The sequence below is a fragment of the Lytechinus variegatus genome, chromosome 1, assembly GCF_018143015.1.
Source record: "Lytechinus variegatus isolate NC3 chromosome 1, Lvar_3.0, whole genome shotgun sequence".
Classification (NCBI taxonomy): Eukaryota; Metazoa; Echinodermata; class Echinoidea; order Temnopleuroida; family Toxopneustidae; genus Lytechinus; species Lytechinus variegatus.
In genome coordinates, this window is record NC_054740.1 from 92,960,719 (window position 1) to 92,974,207 (window position 13,489).

Below are 13,489 nucleotides of genomic sequence, written 5' to 3' on the forward strand. Positions count from 1 at the left end.
TTAGTTTATAAACGTACTCCAATCATTCTAAATGTAATTTGGTAGCATTCTACCTAAGAATATGCATTTGTAATTTGGATACCCAATCCGAGACGAATGTCCTGGGGCCTGTTGCGTAAAACTTTTTACCTGAGAAAACACTGGTAAAAACTGAAAACTAAGGTTAGTCTGATTTCTGCCATTGACTTTAACACACAGTTTTTCAAGTAAAAAGTTTTATGCAACGGGCCCCTGAACGGACAAAAGATACATTCAAGTCAATTCACTATCAGTGTCGAATAGACATCATCGAATGTTGTGTGAAAATATGAAACAATGCAATTTACCTCATATTTTGGGCAAATAATATGCATGAACCATTGGGCAAATGCTTACGCAATCTTTTTTAAGAGTGTATATCATCCCTTGGATGTTTCCGGATAAAAGATACCAAATCATATGTACGGTATCAATAATGAAAACACGCCACTACTTTCCTTACCAATGGATAGCATGAACGTTTAAACTAAGTCATAAAGATCATAGCATGTGTTTCATCGATCACATCGTCTGCACCACGGCTGTGTTTTATTTTTAGCTTTAATGAACATGTTTACAGGTGGCGCCAAAATTGATGTAAATTCCTCGACTCATTCGAAATACTTTCCAACTTATTGTATTTATATACGTTTATTTACTTTAATTTGTACATTCATGGTTCTTTTATTATCTTCTTTTATTTTCGTTTTGAATTATCAAATCTTATCATTCTTCCTTTTATTATTCATTTCACGTGTTTAAATTGTTTATATTGTTGATAAATATACACTTTTAAGTGATTATCCAATTAAGTTGTTAACTCTGTCCAATTTGGATGTAATGTAAATGATTTCATTTGAACTTTTATTAAGATGTTTGATATTTGATGCTATTGCACAATATCAATGTAATTGTGACAATAATATCCAAGAAATAAGAGAGAGGAAATATGTTTTCTAGGACTAAGTTGAACGTGGTGTGTATCAATGTCAAGAATAGTGCGAAAGAGTATACCGAATAGACACAATGGCTAGACTAATTAATCCTATCCATGACAGGAAACCTCAACATGATCAATAGTAGATTTCCGTTTGTTAGTATTGGTAGCTAAGCCAAGTTTAATTGAATTTAAGAAGCATATATATTTCCACAAATCTTTAATGCCACCAACTTTCAATATACCTAATTGAGTTTAGTGTTTTGAAGACATATATGCACTTGTTTTCTCATTGCTACGTCTTTGATGTCTTTGCTAATTGTTACAAATTAAATCGTTTCAAACAAGAAAGACTGGAGAGATTTAAAAATAATAATCTGGCGAATGGTAAAACAAAACTCTGCGATTATAATGAGATCTACTGAACATGAAACAATGAAATAGTATGAAAAGTCGGAACAGAACTATATGCTACATGAAGATGAGGAGCGAAAATAACTTCAGTCCATTTTAAGTGCCTTTTCACACATGAATCTTGAATAATCACTGTAATAATGATTGCTATGGAAGAGCCGTGGTGTAGTGGATCTGACTCTCGCCTTGTAAACAGAGGGTTGTGCGTTCGAATCCTATCGCGGTCTAGGTTCCTTTGGCAAGGCGTCAATCCACACTTTGCCACTCCAGACCCAGTGCTAAATGGGTACCCGGTAGAATGCGAAAGATATTGTATATTTGAATATGCTAGCGCCATTATGAGGCTACGACGAACGCAAGGAATGCTTCCCGCGGAGTGCAAATTGTGCACTTTTCGTGCGGGATCGAAATGAATCCAATGACTGGGGTAATAATATGCTGTAAAGCGCTTTGAGCAGTTCTGGGAAAAGCGCTATATAAAATTGGCTATTATTATTATTATTGCAATCGTGACTGTGATTAGCGTTCGTGGTTCTAATCATGTTCTAGTTTGGTTTCACACGTGCTAAATGATTAGCCTTATTTTCACTAGAATCAAAATTTAAATTATGATATTTTTTCACCGTGTGAAAGGGCGGTTAGTCGACTGCCGGAAATATTGAAGCGCTACTAAAACATAATGGCACCAATTCAAATCCAACACTTTGATTTAATTTGATTTATTGATTTCCGTTTCGCAATATGTTGAATATAATATAAAAAAGGTCGAAAATACTGCAAGACATAAAAAAATATATGTAACATAATCTTAGATTTAAGGAACACAATTCAATAAATAAAGTAACCGAAGATAACATTTATATTTAAAAGTAAAACGGAGGGTCTTGTCGAAAAAGGCAATGCTTTTACAATGCTTTATTGTCATCTGGAAAGGAATAAAGTGTAAAATGATTTATTTCAAAGGAAGTTTCGGTATTTAAGGTTGGTGGGTGATGTTTAAAAAAAGAAACCAAGAATCATCCTTATGACAGTAAAGTCTCAATTGATGTGGATTTATTTGTCTCGTACTCGAAGAGAAGCGTAATAATTCGTATAATCAGTGTTAAATTTTAGTCCATACCCGTACCCAAAATGTAGCTCCTCGCAATCCTTATCAAATTTAAGTAAAGGTCATGAAGGAAACAATTCCACTACAATGTGATTAAAGCAGTAGATTGCGTTATCAAGCGAAAAAAGCGGTGCAAAGTTGCGAAAAACTGTCGTTAATTCCATAAAGTTTACTTCTTTTTACTCCTTGGTTTCCTGTACTCGGTGGCAAATTCAGAAGCGCCTTTTTTCCGAATTCTATTTCGAATGCACTGTCTGTAAAGCATACTGTTTTCAGTTTTGAATAGCGCGAATTACCTTTATTTCCTTGTCAATCGTATTAGTTTATATACATTTTAACATAAAAAAGGTTTAAAAAAGAAAATATAAACATAATTACCAGATTAATCACGCCAAATTAGCTAATTATTGTCATAATTCTCATCATTTTGTTATAATTACGATTATTATGATTACTATCATAATAATAATAATAGGCATTTATATAGCGCCATCTATCTAGAAATATTCTATTCCGAGGCGCGTTGTTATTATTATTATTATTACCCCGGCTTTAGCTCGAGCTGCCTTTCAGCGATCATGCATTCAAGGAATCAATCCTGCCGGGTACCCATTCACCTCACCTGGGTCGAGTGCAGCACAATGTGGATAAATTTCTTGCTGAAGGAAATTACGCCATGGCTGGGATTCGAACCCACGACCCTCTGTTTCAAAGTCAGAAAACTTATCCACTGGGCCACAACGCTCCACATTATTACAATGCTAAATCAAATATGAATTCATTACAAAGTGTCTTTAAATTATCAATATTACTTAATCAATACGGCTCGATTTCTTTTTAAATCCCGGGTCACAAAGACCCAGAACATGCAGAAAGGAACCCTTCGGTGATAATGGGATACATTTATTTGTATACCGGTTAGCGATTTGGGTCATTTGTTTTTACATGAAAAAAACTTGGCCTCTGTGGAATATTTACCATGTTAATCTAGTTTTAAGTTTTAAGATCATGTTCATTACGATTATAAGTTCATGATCCATATAATTAAAATAATACAAGGACTACGAATATGCTACCGTGATATTAGTTTAATCATTGAAACTATCCTCGGTTGAGGATATTTTTAGTTACAGATGGTGATCTGATATAAATGTGTTTTATGTTAACTAGTATAGAGATAAAAATGTGAGAGTTCTCGTGTACTCTTATATGAATAACAGGCATGTTAGTCATTCCATACATGAATAGCCACCGCAGTCACACAAATGTAATGCGTAACGTGATGTATTAAAACGCCTCGGAGAGTCGATTGTTGAATACTGTTGATATTCAACGATAGATGGCGCTTGAATATTTTTTTCTTGAAATGCCATTGAGCTCTACCTCCTGCTAGCTTAGAAAAGATATGTGGGACTCTTGGAACTGTATTCTCATATAGGCAGGACGAAATTTATAAGATATTTTCAAAGATAATTTTTATTCAAAGGAGGATTTTAGAAATATAATTATTATGGGCAAATACTCGCATACAATCTGATCATCATACGTGGTGTCCGTACCCACTCTGACTAGATCATGACATCAATTCATTTCAAAATGAATAGATTCCTAATTATTTGAAGGTGCCAACTATAAGCCTATATATTTGAGTGTATATGCCTATAGTTAGTTCCTTAAAGTGAATTAAGGATCTATTCATTTTTATACAAACCTTATTACTTTGTATTTCATGTTTACATTACCAATATAATATCGGTATGATTATTAACTGGTGCTGTTTCAACGCTTCTCTGGTGTGGACCGATACAGGATGTTGATACCGGGCTGGTGTTAAATTAACACCGGTGTTTTTGCAGTGTACTAACAATATATATAGGTTTTTGTCATACCGAAAGGCTGGTGATACTCACTTGTCCTTTCTATCGATATCAATGAACATCATCAAAAGTCAACATATTTTTTTAAAAGAAATGTCGCAAAAATGAATCGAAATCAAAGAAATAGAATCAGAAGTTTGAATAAGTATTTCAAAATCTATGAAAGGGTTTGTCCTGTTAACTGAAGCAAAATCCTACACCTAGTCAACTATCGCCTTCCAATAATCAATCTCCAGCTCTTCAGAACGTTTCATTTAGACAAAACACTCTACTGCTAAACAACAACATACACACAGATCTCACCTTTTCCTTTCTTGGTAGTGGAGCTCTCTTTGTGAGCCTGCTTGAATTCTTCCCTCCTCTCAATCCGCCCTGGAGTACTCTTGATCCGGTTCCTGAACCAATTATGAGTGGGAGATGCGAACCGCTTGGCACCTTCATTCTTCTTCTTGGAAGATGAACTCATGATCTCGTCTACCCCAGCTTTAAAGAAATCTTCTTTGATCAGCGCTTCCCAATTGGACCCACTGACAGGACGTGGAGATGCCTTCTCAATATTCTTCTCCTTCACTGTCAAATTTCTCTCTTCTGTAAATAGTGATGACATGGTTAGTTTAATATGTTTTCTAAATTTCCTCCTGGCAAATCTACCGTAGGCATGGTCATGGCAAAATATTGAATAAATTCAATACATCATTTCTATGTTGTATGACTGTGTTTAGGGATCTGTTAGAACATATGAACATGTGCACACGATAATTGTTTTTTTATGGGTATTTAAGACCGATTAAAATGTTTCTTGATTTAATCACAATCTTAATATTAAATCATTTAAACCCAATCACAACACATACCTACTTCAAACAACATAGGGGACCTACTTACATCATGTACGAGATAAGAATGTGAACGAGAATCCCCAAAACATATTTTCGTCATTTATCACATTTTAATGACAACATATTAATTAAAGGGTTTTTTTTGCCTGTTTGAAAAACACTGAGTTGGCATCAGTGAAATACTCATTTCAATACAACTTGTTTTTTATATTCTTTCTTGAATTGTGAATGTCCAAGCTAGGATGAACATTCACTGGAATAGACACGGAATATCTTACTATTTCATATTCTAACATCGCACTAATACCTATTTTCAAATCTGTGGCTATGCTATGATCGCCATTTTTTATGAAAATGAATTTCATATCTAGTCTTAATGATGTCATAGCTATCGTACGATTGGCTATGACTTGAGACTAATTCCAAAATTACTCCAAAACAATAAAATTATAATAATGATAGTAAATTGGTTCTCATATAGCGCTCAATCAATTAAAATTAATTAATCAATTAAAACAGTACAACACAGATAAATATGTTTTTAAGTGTCTTTTAAACGATTCAACAGAAGTACATGATCGAAGGTACATTGGTAAACTATTCCATAATTTCGGACCGCAAAAATCGAAACTAGCTCCCCCACAACTCTAGGAATGTGTAAACTTGTAGTGTCTTCACTAGAACGAATTCTGTAATATACAGTGCGTATAAAAAAAAGTTTACACTTTGAAAAAGCCCTGGGAATTAAAAAATATACACGATGAAGGAATTTTTTTCACATGTTATCTTGGGTTTGGGTCTCATCTATCCAATTAAAGTAAAAGTTTTGACAGAATGTTACACCTGGGAGAGCACTGTTCATTTTTGTAAAGCTTCCAGAAATCTGTTTGCGCAGAAATGCTTGTTTTCACGCGGTGTCAATGGGAAAGGGCGAAATCAAACTTACCCTGCGAAACATTTCTCTTACATTTCTTGCACTTTTGGTCAATTGAAATAAGATGGATCGGTGTTGTAGTGCCTTGATGCTCGGCCTTGGCCTTAAGGCCTACTTTTTCAAAGCCTTGGCCTTGAGGATTTTGAGCCTTAAAATTTCAAGGCATTTTCAAGGCTTTTTCAAGGCATTTTGTATTTTGTATTTTTATTTGCTTTTATAAAAGTAAGTATAAATGTTTTAATTGTTCTGTATATCTAATGACACAAATGGTCAATACTACCAGTCAGCAGTAGTAGCAGCTGTAGTAGTAATATACTAGCAGAGCCATCAATTATCAAGAGTTATCATCACATAATTATATAACAAAGAGAAGTGATGAAAATAAAATTTATTTGTAATATCACGACTAATGATGATAATGACAATATCAATAATGATAATAATGATTATGATAAAGATTATAGTGATTTTATGACAGGAATAATTGTAACAGATCGGACTACAATTTCGACAACAATTTTCAGACTTTAAAAATAGCTAACTCTGAAGGATGATAACAAGGTTCCATTAGGATTTTCCTTGCATTATTTTCTTTGACCAACAAGAATGTTTAAAGTCTTAATGATTATCTGAAAAAAAATTGGTTAACTTGAACACAATCATCAATTTTGTCATTTCTAAATAGGATATGTCAATGGCATGATGAGCCAAAATTTTGAGGGGCTAAGCATGGCATCTAGAGCAAAATTTCTGCCCCCCAAAAAGTTGAAAGCGATTGAAGGGAGCACAATTTTTCACCCTTATACTATTAGAAAAGCTAATTTTGTGATATATTGTGACAATATGTTCAGAAAATGATATCAATTTCCTTTTATATGTTTATTATTGGTGGTGGAACTTCTTGTCTCGCTCTTTTTTTCTCTGGGGGGGGGGTCCTGTTATTTTTTTTAAACAGGCGAGAAAGAGGAATGGGAAGAGAGATAGAGAGAAAGGGAGGCTGGTTTGGCAGAAAATACTGCAAAATCAGTTAATAAGTTGATTGGCAGTACATCTAATTGAATTGTTTATATTTTGTTTTGGGTCTATTGTCTCAGATTGACAAAACAAAATAATAAAGAAAAGCTACTTATTTTTAATCATATGGTTTGACAGTGAATTTCATTTCACTAGTTTCAAGGAAATAAACAAACAAAACTGACAAGATTCCTAAAAATGACTCGTTTTCAGGTCAACATTTGAACATTTCAACTTGCGCTTTGTGCACTCTTGCCCCCCCCCCGAAAAATTCTCTGTAGGAAAAAATGCCTGTTTTCCAAAATAAAAAATACCTTTTTTTTCCAAATCAAATATGCCCTTTTTCAAAAAGAAATACATTCTTTATAGTAAAACATGATACATTTTAGGTTACAAAATCACCAAATTTTTGGATCGCGCTCGCATAAATTATTGTTAAGTAAGGTTCTCTTTCTGTTCCCGTTCACACACAAAAAACGCTAAGAATGTCCAGTTTTCAGGTTGGAATTATCAAATTTGTAAATTTTGGAGCTCGCGCTTAGCGCTCGCATAATTTGATTGGTGAAATAAGTATCCTATTTATGAGTCACTGAATGTAGTCAAGAACAGCTTCCTTTCTGGTCAGTAAAAAGTTCAGCTCACGCTCAATTCTTTAGTAAGATGCACACCTTTTTCATAACAGGTCAGAATATTTCATTTTCATTTCTTATTACACGAACTATCCAGAAGTTTGAGCTTGTGATTTGTGCTGGCAACATCTCGCAAGGCTGCCCTTTTAACAGTGATTATTGCAATAATTGACCAAAAATCGAGTTTTACAACTTTAGAATTGATTTGTTTTTTTTTCAAAACCGCTTGCTCGCTATGCTTTAATTCTTGCAGAAAAGTAATGCCTAAGTCAAAATATCTGTCCTATCAATTAGAAATCACCTAAAAGGGCTTTGCTGAACTGAAATTCTACAAAACACACAACTTCTTCATGCAGTTGTTAATCTCATTTGAAAATATCTGTTTGCACTAAATGCTATTTTTTAGCTTTGACCCCTCCCCCAAACAAAAATATGTTCTGCCTCCCCTGTCTCAGGGAGAAGAGAAAGACATACTGTATGTTGAGATTGGTCATGCCAGGATCAGATCACCTTGGTAATAATAATCATTGCAATGTAAATCGCCTAGAAAAATAATGTATTAAATGAACTAAGGTAACTATATCATTATTTTAATGACATAATGTCTAAATCTATCATGAAATTTTTTTCATTTATGTACAAGGGTCAAAATTTTCACTCGCTCACACCTTTTATAGACTTTGTCTTGTGCGTCATGTCTGCCGCCTAAGAATTGTTGTCTCATTGTTACATATATTGAAAGTTTGAAAATGCCTTGGCCTTAGCCTTGAGGTTTTGAGGCCTTGGGTTTCCATGCCTTGGCCTCAGCCTTGGGTATTGAAGCCTTGGCCTTGGGTATTAAAGCCTTGGCCTTGGCCTTGGAGGTTTGAGCCTTGACTACAACACTGAGATGGATACATTCAAGCATTTTGTAACAATTTTCCCACCCAAATTGAAATTTCAACACTTAGTAAGCACAACCTTTACCCCTCTTGTGCCAGCTGGATCTTAGGACATAACTGAATCTGAACAAAAATTTTTATCAGACATCTCCAGCATTTTTTCGACTAAGTTTTTATCTTTTAAAGTGGGTTTACATGTCATTTTTTATTAATATTTGTTTCTCCACACTTTTCCCAAGCTTGACAATGATTAACAAAATGAAAGTCAAGCCTAAGCCGTTTCATGTAAATCACAGCTCAGTGTAAAGCAAATATCGTCACGATGGCCTCGATGTGTGGGGGAACGGGGTGGGGCGCAATGAACTCTTCGAAGTGTTTTGGGCAAGGAAACAGGTTAAAAAAGTTTAGAGATATCTTCATATCAATTTTACAAGCTAAATTTAACGTGTCCTTGATTATTAAGGTCTACTTTTATTCACGTAACTATTTTAAAGTTCTGCGCAAATCATTTTTCACTAACTTTTCAAAAGAAAGTGGTGCTCACTCAAGCGGAAATATTTTTCAGAAGTTATATCCTAAATTGCTTAAAAGGATCTGTACCAATGTTAATATGTGGAAAAATGATCGGGATATTACAAATGTATAGTTTTAAAAGATTTTTTCAAAGTGTAAACTTTTTTTTTGATACGCACTGTATACTTGTAATCATCCAAAATGGTTATCTTAGCATTCTGTCAAATAATTTGAACCTCATATAAAAAATCATACTTTTCATTCACATTTATAGAAAATGAGCAAAATGAGATTTGTTCCAGATTCGGATCGTGAACCAATCGTAAGGTGAACTTTAAAGTCGCACTTAAATGACTAAGTCCGTGTAGTATAAAATGCATGACAGTATTGGTCAGATCATGTCAAGAGGACGCGCACTACTGCTTATTGATCAATGAGATTGTGTGTTGCATATCATGTAGGCCTACGCGTCGGCATTTAAGTGCGACTCTCTAGGTCAAACTTAAATCTTTGTGAAATACCCCCTGGGCCCTGTTGCATAAAAGTTACAGTTATGGTAACTTTTCCATGCAATGGTATCTGATATGATAAAGCTTATCAGCATGCAATCAAAATCAAGGATTCCATACAAGGTACCATTGTATGACAACGGGACCCAGGACACAATATTTAGCAAGAGGGATGCTTACCGATATGTTCTTTAGAGCAGGCTAGCTCCTGAGTTTTCTGAGGTGTATCCCCAGATGGAATGTCAATACTCTCCTGCTGGAATTTGATGGGGGAAGTGGGGTGGTGGAAGTTTCTCTGACTGTTCGACTTCTTTTCTCTCTCCTTGATTTCTGGCAGCACCTTGGAATGAGTTTCGTTACAAATTGGTTCAATGGCAGTGGTGGATCTTGGGGTTGAGCACACTGTTCCCATACCTTTGGATTTAAGAATATCATAAAGTAAGATTGCGATGACGTTCGTGATGATAGTGACGATGTTGATGTGTTGGTGATGATTGTGATTTGGGTGTTTTGGTGATGATGGTGGTGGTGATGGTGATGGGGAGGAGGAGGAAGAGGAGGGAGAAAGATGATGTCGAGGGTGATGATAGATAATCTTGTGGTGGTGATGGTGGAAGTGATGGAAGTGGTGTTGGAATAGGATGGTAATTATGATGATTCATAAGTGTAGACATTAGTGTTGGCTGTAAGGGTTTCTGTAATAATGTGGTGATAACATGCTAATAGTGGATTTGCTATTAATGGCATAAACAATGAGGATATTGGTTAGGAATAATTGGTTACGTTTTATACTGTACATATGACAGTTCTGGCGGTGACAGTGATGTGTTAGTAATTGGTTTAGTTATGGTGGAAATGCAGTGGTAATTGCGGTGTGATGGTGTTCATGTCACTTAGGTTGTGTTACTATTACTTTTTTAGGATTAAAGATAATGATTGTGATGATGATGATGGTGGTGGTGGTGCTGCTGCTGCTGCTGATGATGATCCTGATGTCGATGATGGTGGTGGTGATGATGATGATGATGTTGATGATGGTGATGATGTTGATGGTGATGAGGATGATGCTGATGATGGTGGTAATGACGGTGGTGGTGGTAATGATGATGATGAGGATGGTGATGATGACGATGTTGTTGTTGTTGATGGTAATAATGTTACTGGTGGCGGTAGCATTGGTGGCATTAGCAATATTGTAGATATCTGCTTTTGGTTGTTAATAGTGACTGGATGACGTGATCGTAACTGTGATACCGCCGTGATGGTTTCACCAACCTTATCGACATCTTTTTTTATTTCCCCCCTTATTCCGGCACAGACATATTTCATCTTCAATTCTTTAAAGAAATGCCATTTGTTTATAAATTCTCTTTCTTATTTTATTCATGCAAGCACATGAATTACTGATTTTATTCCCATATAATCATACTGTGCTTACAATTATCCAAGATTACTGTCATCCCATGTATACAATAATTATACTATAATTATTTTTTCTACTATATAGTCTTCTGTTTTTTCCCCTCACACCCAGCGGATTACAATATCGGTTACACCATTTGTATATATATTATTTTTTCATTTTGTATATATTTATATACTATTATACTTACAGATTTATTTTTACACCTTCTTTCTTCTCTTAGTTTGTTTAATGCTCTATCATACATACTTATGTCTTTTGCACATTATCAGTTGTTCCCTTCTATTTCCCTTTTTCCCCACTCTTATGCACCAGTTTATTATGCCTTTCTTTGTTACCTGTTTGACCCACCTCTCACTAATTCTCTTGTTATTCATATCTTCCTCATACCCTCTATCACTGTTTTGTTCCAGATCCTGTTTGATGTTGCCTGCCTCATTATCCTAATCCCTCTTGGCTTGAGGTCTTTCTTTGGCCTTACTCACACTACCTTCTCTTTGTGTCTGCCTACTCCATTCTTTCATCCCCTTCATTAACCTGATTGGTCATCTCTTCTCACTAATGCCCCTTTTGTCTCCTTGTTCCAGTGTTGCTGTTGAATGTCTGTGGTCTATATTATGGTTGTTCCACCTTATATGTTTGTAATTTTGCCTCCGAAGAAGATTCTGCTAGGATCGAAAGCTTAGGCCCCTTTTGACTCTAATAATTATTCTACTCTACTCCTTTTTTAATATCAACATAACATTTATTTCATCACTTTTACATGTCATTGATATTGTATATATTTCGTATTTTACCATGTACAGAATTTCGCAATTCAGCCTTCGGCTGCGATGAAGTTTTCTTAATAAACCATTTCAATTTCAATGATTGGGGCAGTGGGAAAATTGTATTATCATAGGGAATTGTGGCTGATAATGACGACAATGATTTTTTTTAATGAATCGTTGTCGTCATCATTAGCATAGACAATTACATTAGCATTACAAACAGCATAAGTTTATTGAAAAACTGAACTCAATTTTTTCATGTTTTCAGTATAGAATTATATTTTTGTTTAATTTAATTTTTATTCTAAATTTTCATTCAATGGTAATCATGATAATTATAGTGAATACGAAATCAAGATATCTACATGGTCGATAACGTGAGACATTTACAGTCAGATTTTGACAGCTACTTATAAATGGAAAATGCAGATTAAATTAGGTTCAGAGTAGAGACGAAAAGTGCACATCCTTTGTTATCACCTGCAATATAACATTAAAACAAAGGAAAGTTACAGAGAGATGACTAATAAAAAGTGCGCAGATGATGTTATGGGGGAAGGTAGGAAGATATAGAGGTAAGTGAAGTAGATTGATGAAGTACAATGAAAGAAGCGTAAAGCGAGTCTGGAGACTTTGCGAATCGAAAAAGCACGGATTCGGAAAGAATAAGAGAGATAAAAACAGAAGGGGGAAGAAGATTAGACTCAGCAACGTTAATATGCCTATATTTGGAACGCATGACGATTATTTTGAGAGGAAGAGGAGAAAAGGGCTAGAATGAGAGGAATTAAGGAAGGTGAGTAATAGCATTTAATGAGTAATACCTTTAAAGCTGGGCTACTTTACTTAGTAGAAGGCATTATCTACGGTCAACGGCTGGTAAAAATCTCCGCGACGTAGGTCTATCTAGTAACAGTTGAGGTTGATGAATTTGTTCTGTGAAAGAAAGATATGAAAAGAAAATTAGCCTTATATATATTGATCATATTTCATTAAATTGTGATATCTAAATTTAAGAACTGAATAGCAATTTCTGGCACAAAAAAGTAGTTTTCTTCAAATTAATTCTTTGGAATAAAATCATTGAGAACGAAAAAGGGTTAATACGTGGTGTAGAGATGGTAACAGGCAACTCGTGCATATCAGTTTAATCATTTCTATTAAAATATTTTCATTTTTATTTGTATGTTTAAGTATATTTATCTGCAACAATAAGCTAAAAATCTATGTATATAACACAAAAATGGGAATGATGCGAATGACCAAATATCTATGTCATAAGAGACTATTAAAAACCCGAATATGTTGTTAATACATGCACTATCTTTTTGTAAACATAGAATTAGCATACCTAAACTTCTCCTTATCACGCGATATGTAGTTTCAGGAAATATACAGTGAGTATCAAGAAAAAGTTTACACTTTGAAAAAGCCATGGAAATTAACAAATATACAACATGTGGGTAATTTTTTTCACATATTATTATGGGTTTGGATCTCATCTATCCAATGACAGTAAAAATTTTGACAGAATGTTACACTTAAGTGAGCACTGTCCATTTTTGTAAAGCTGGCAGAAATCTGTTTGCGCAGAAATGCTTGTTTTCACGCTGTGTCAAGGTG

At 34.6% G+C, this 13,489-nt stretch overlaps 1 protein-coding gene across 1 annotated transcript; it reads right to left on the bottom strand.

Moving 5' to 3' along the window:
• Nucleotides 1-3,631: 3,631 nt before the first annotated feature.
• LOC121406591 lies at nt 3,632-12,798 on the bottom strand. The gene is made up of 3 exons (XM_041597602.1): nt 12,691-12,798; nt 9,854-10,087; nt 3,632-4,942 (listed from the first exon to the last, which is right to left on the bottom strand). The coding sequence occupies exons 2-3, from the start codon at nt 10,083-10,085 to the stop codon at nt 4,629-4,631; spliced, it is 546 nt and encodes a 181-aa protein (XP_041453536.1). The 5' UTR covers nt 10,086-10,087; nt 12,691-12,798; the 3' UTR covers nt 3,632-4,628.
• Between the last annotated feature and the right edge of the window lie 691 nt (nt 12,799-13,489).